This window comes from Marmota marmota, unplaced genomic scaffold (genome assembly GCF_001458135.2).
Source record: "Marmota marmota marmota unplaced genomic scaffold, marMar, whole genome shotgun sequence".
Classification (NCBI taxonomy): domain Eukaryota; kingdom Metazoa; phylum Chordata; class Mammalia; order Rodentia; family Sciuridae; genus Marmota; species Marmota marmota.
The window spans coordinates 11,605,009-11,609,531 of record NW_025999982.1 but is presented as its reverse complement, the minus strand read 5'-3'; the positions used below and the strand labels follow the sequence as shown (position 1 = coordinate 11,609,531).

Here is a 4,523-nt window from a genome sequence, read left to right as displayed (position 1 = left end):
AAAAAAAAAAAAAAAAAAACTAGCCTTGCTGGACATGCTGTAATCTCAGCAACTCAGGAGGCTGAGGCAGGAGGATCACAGGTTCAAGCCCAGCCTGGGCAATTTAGCAAGGCCCTGTCTCAAAATTAAAAAAAAAAAATTAAAAGGGCTGGGGATGTGATTCAGTGGTTAAGCACCCCTGGGTTTAATCCTTGATGCCAAAATAATAATAATAATTAAGAATAAGTAAAACAAGCCAGGCTCAGTGGCCCACGCCTGTAATCCCAGCAGGTCTGAAGCCTGAAGCAGGAGGATTGCAAGTTCAAAGCCAGCCTCAGCAACTCAGTGAGACCCTACCTCTAAATAAAACATAAAAAAGGGCTAGGGGTATGGCTCAGTGTTTAAGCAGTCCTGGGTTCAATCCCAGATACCAAATAAATTAATTAATTAAATAAAAACGGCTGGGTATGTGGCTGAGTGGTAAAGTGCCCCTGGGTTCAATCCCGGCACCAAAAAAAACCCAGCTAGCCTTGGACTGAGAGGGAGAGACTTGCCCTCATGGAAGTTGCCCCAGCGGGGCTGCTGGGTGTGGGACCTGGGACTGACAGATAAGGAAGGGGCCAGTTACTGGCAGAACCAGTCGGTGAGGACAAGTGGGAAGGAGAGAAGGGGGAGGCAGCAGTTAAACACACCCCGCCATTGGAGAGTTCTGGGATGGGGGAGGGGTGCCTCTGCTCCTCCTCCCCCCAGAACCTTCAACTGTCAAGTAGTCACATACCAGGAAAGCCACCAGCATGCTGTACTCCACAGGTAGGCACTAATGGGGCCTTTGCCGCACACGGGTCCCTCTTGTAGACTAGAGCCTCCCTCCAGAAATGGAAATGTGGCCTCCTTCAGACCGAGTGCTCCCTAAGGAAGAGAGCTGGGCCTCTTCCTCAGACTCTTTGGGAAACAACAGGCTCCTGATGGTCAGACCAATTGGCAGGAACACTTCCTCCTTCAGCCCACTGAGGGGACAGCAGAGGGGCCCTCCACCCCACCATCACGGCTGCCTGGGGAAGGCATCTGCATAAGAGAGGCTCAAGGAGGCCACTAGAGAAATCAACCTCAGGAAACAGAGAATCTCCCCCAAGCCTAGAAAAGCAGGTCTGGGAACGTGGAAGGAGCAGGCCCACCTGGAGCAAGCCTGGGTGGGGTGGAGGGGTCCTGGGAGAGTGGGCTGAGACAGAAGGAGGTGGACCTGGCAGAGCCTAGTCCCATGGTGTGGGGTGCCCTGAGGGCAGCCGGCCAGCAAAGGGGCTCAGTGCTGCCCCCCAAGGGTGGGAGGAGAGAAGCTGTGTCACTCTGAGGCCATGGGGCCCTAGACCCAGCTTCCCAGCTTCTGCTCAGAGTCACGACCCCACACCTTGTAGTTGTGGGCACTGAGGTATTTGAAGTGTCCGAAGCAGACGTGGCAGAGACAGATGACGATGGTGATGACCAGGACGACGAACGTGAACATGGATGTGGGCGCTAGGAACCCTGGCATGGGTGGTGGGCAAAGAACGGGGCTGCTACCTGTCCTTCAGGCTCCTTCCCAGGGGCTCACCACCCCCACTTCTGGTGCCTTCTGAATGTACTCCCCCACTTCCACGAGCTACAGTTTCACCGTGACCTCTCCTGGTCCCTTGCTGTGACCCCCAGCCTACGGCCCTCCTGTGCTACTCTGCCTTGGCTCTGGGCAGCTCCCCTCTGCCCCCACCTCCCAGCTCCCTGAGGGGGGCGGGTGGCCCTCACCCGTGCGCATGGTGGAGAAGAAGAGCAGCCAGAAGAGGCAGAGGATGGGCGCAGCCACCACCTGGTTCACGGCCCCGGAGTGGATCTTCTTGTCCAGCTTGGCCGGCAGGTAGGCGTAGTAGAGATTGTACCTGTCTACCAGGTGCTTCAGCAGCATGTACATGAGCCCTGGGGGAAGCCACATGGCCCTGACCTCGGAACCAGCGCTACGGGACCTTTGTGGGTCTGCCACAGGTTGCCCTGGCTTCCCGAGGTGGCCTTTTACACCTCCGGTCCCTTCCCAGCCCTAGTACAGGATGGTGTCCCACACTCCTGGCAGAGCACAGAGCTCTAGCCTCCTCCACTCCTGGCCTTCATTCTCTGGCCCCTCACTAGAGACTCTCCTCTCAGGAATCCACTCATCTGGTCAGTAAGAATCCTCCTGAAACCCATCCTGCTTTTTCCTACTCCTGTCCCTCAACCAATGAGTACAAATGAAGCAACACGTTCTATTTCCCTGGAGACGGAGGGAATGGTTCACGAGGACAAGGATGTTAGTTGGGAGTGTGGGGTTTCACTAGCCAGAGAGGATGGTTAAGGGGTTAGGGATGTTATTGGGGGGAGGCAGAGGCTATTGGTGGGGAAAGAGAAGCTTTGCTAGACATCATCAAAAAGGAAGAGAGAACTGCCCAAGTCACACAGCTCTGCTACGGAGGGCAGCTCCGTGAGGAGTGAGGATTCCCACCCAAAGGCCTTTCTTGGGTTCCAAGGACTGTGAACAAGTGTAGATGCCTGTGTAGGAGTGTCTGTGTGTGACACGTCGTGGGAATGTGATGTGTCCACGTATATCCAGTTGGGTAAGGGCATCAGTATGGACACATAGGGCCCTGTTGGGGTGACTCTGTTGGGGGACCCAGCACACCAGGTGGGTCCAGGTCCATTCCTGAGCTGAGATGCTCTCCCCATCTTCCCCTAGGCCGGGCCCCAGACTGGGCCAGGGACCAGGCGGGAGGTCGGAGGGGCCGGTCTCCCACCGGGGCCCTGTCCACTCGGGGTGGCCTGCCTTACTAGAGTGGAGCGGGTGAGGCCCTGGGTTCCCCCGAGCAGGGCCCAGGTCCCGGCGCGGCGGTGCCTACCGAAGGGCACGATGATGGGGCAGGTGATACTGTAGGTCATGACCACCGTGAAGACGCACATCATCCAGGCGTAGGCTGCGCCAAACTGGAACTCGTAGGCCTGATGCTGGGGGGGACATGGGCAGGAGGGTGGCTCAGGGTGAGGGGGACAGGCTGCAGGAGGACAGGGCAGGTGGGAGAGGGAAGCCAGGAACTCTGGGGCTGGGAGTGAAGCCATGGGGAGCAGGGACCTGATGTTTGGGGAAAGGGAGGGCAAAGCAGGTGGAGAGAGGGACTTGACTGAGGGGAGTGGGGGGTCGTGATGGGGCCTAGAAAGGGGCCTTCCAGGGACCAGAGGCTGGGAGGTGGGGGGCAAAAGTCGGGAGGATTGGGGATGGGGTGCCTAGAGCCCTCTTGGGGAACTGGGGCAGAAGGACGCTAGATCTAGGGAGCTAGACCTCTCCCAATTCCCAGAAAAAACACTATACCTTCAGAACTCAGGGACCGCTAGGGTCATCTACGTCAACCCTCAGCTATACATATGGGAAAACTGAGGCCCTGGATGGAAGGGGATGGCCCAGGACGGTAGACCTGGGCTCCCCAAGTCCCAGAAACCCTCGCCCGACTGCTGCTCTTTCTGGATGGGCCACCAGGGGGCACTGTGCGGGCCGCGGCTGCCCCAGGCGGCCATACCCGCTTCACGTTGCGTCTCTCAGCAGCCGAGCGCGCCAGGCAGAGCCGGATCATGTACATGAGCAGGCCTGGGATGCGCAGCAGGTCCATGGCGTTACCGATAAAGGCTGAGGCAATGACGTAGTTCACGAAGAAGGCGCCGTTGTCCGGCAGGAACACACACCTGCGGGCACCGGGTGCTCCAGCACTGCACCCTTGGGGTCACCCAGTGGCCGCCTGCCCACTGCCAGCATGACAGCACACCACGCCTCACCCTCAACCTGCATCCTCAGGTGGACACCCCCAGCTCAGCACCCCACAGCACCTGTGCCCCAGTCTCTCAGCAGTGTGAACCTCAGAGACAGACGCCTGAGTGTCAGCAGACATCCCCAAAGCAAGACCAGGTACTCTCAGAATGTAAATGGACGTAGCCTGAGAATGAGCCCAGAGACTTCTCTAGAACTTGCCTTATAAAAACTCATGGAGAAAGTGCTCAAGACTGTCCCAAGCTACCAGAGTGTTCAGGGTGTGTCTGAGATCTCCACAGATAACCCTAGTGGGACCCTCAAAGACTCCCAAGGATGTGAGCCGCAGGAGCACCCAGAAAGTTCTCCCCTTAGAGCTTAATCCAGAGTTATACCCAGAAGGTGAACTTCAGACACCTCTACAGACAAGCTTCAGAGACCCTTCCCCAGGAATCTGCAGGGGAGGGAACCCAAGACCTTTGTCAATGCTTGAGACCCCTTAAGTGTGAGTCCAAGATCCATACAGGACTAAGGCAAGCCCTGGAGCTTTTGCACATAACTACAGCCATGCTATTTCCCCCAACATGCCCCCACAGGGATTCTCAGAGAAGACGCCCACAGAGGACTCTCCTGTCACACTGCAAACAAGAGCCGGAAACTTCAGATGTTCCCAGAACTTATGCTGTATCAGCACCACGAAGTGTGAACCCCAAAGCTCCCAGAGACATGCCAAGCTGTGAGACCAAGAGTCTCCAAT

The 4,523-nt window shown here is 57.0% G+C and overlaps 1 protein-coding gene across 1 annotated transcript in view; it reads right to left on the bottom strand.

The window, feature by feature from the left end:
* Window positions 1-1,339: 1,339 nt before the first annotated feature.
* Tmem63b (transmembrane protein 63B) overlaps window positions 1,340-4,523 on the bottom strand; it is a 17,900-nt gene continuing 14,716 nt past the window's right edge. Inside the window, exons 18-21 of the mRNA XM_048805730.1 lie at window positions 3,543-3,738; window positions 2,871-2,976; window positions 1,756-1,923; window positions 1,340-1,500 (exon numbers count right to left, since the gene is read on the bottom strand). Coding sequence (XP_048661687.1) covers window positions 1,340-1,500; window positions 1,756-1,923; window positions 2,871-2,976; window positions 3,543-3,738 — 631 coding nt within the window. The remainder of the gene's footprint in view (window positions 1,501-1,755; window positions 1,924-2,870; window positions 2,977-3,542; window positions 3,739-4,523) is intronic.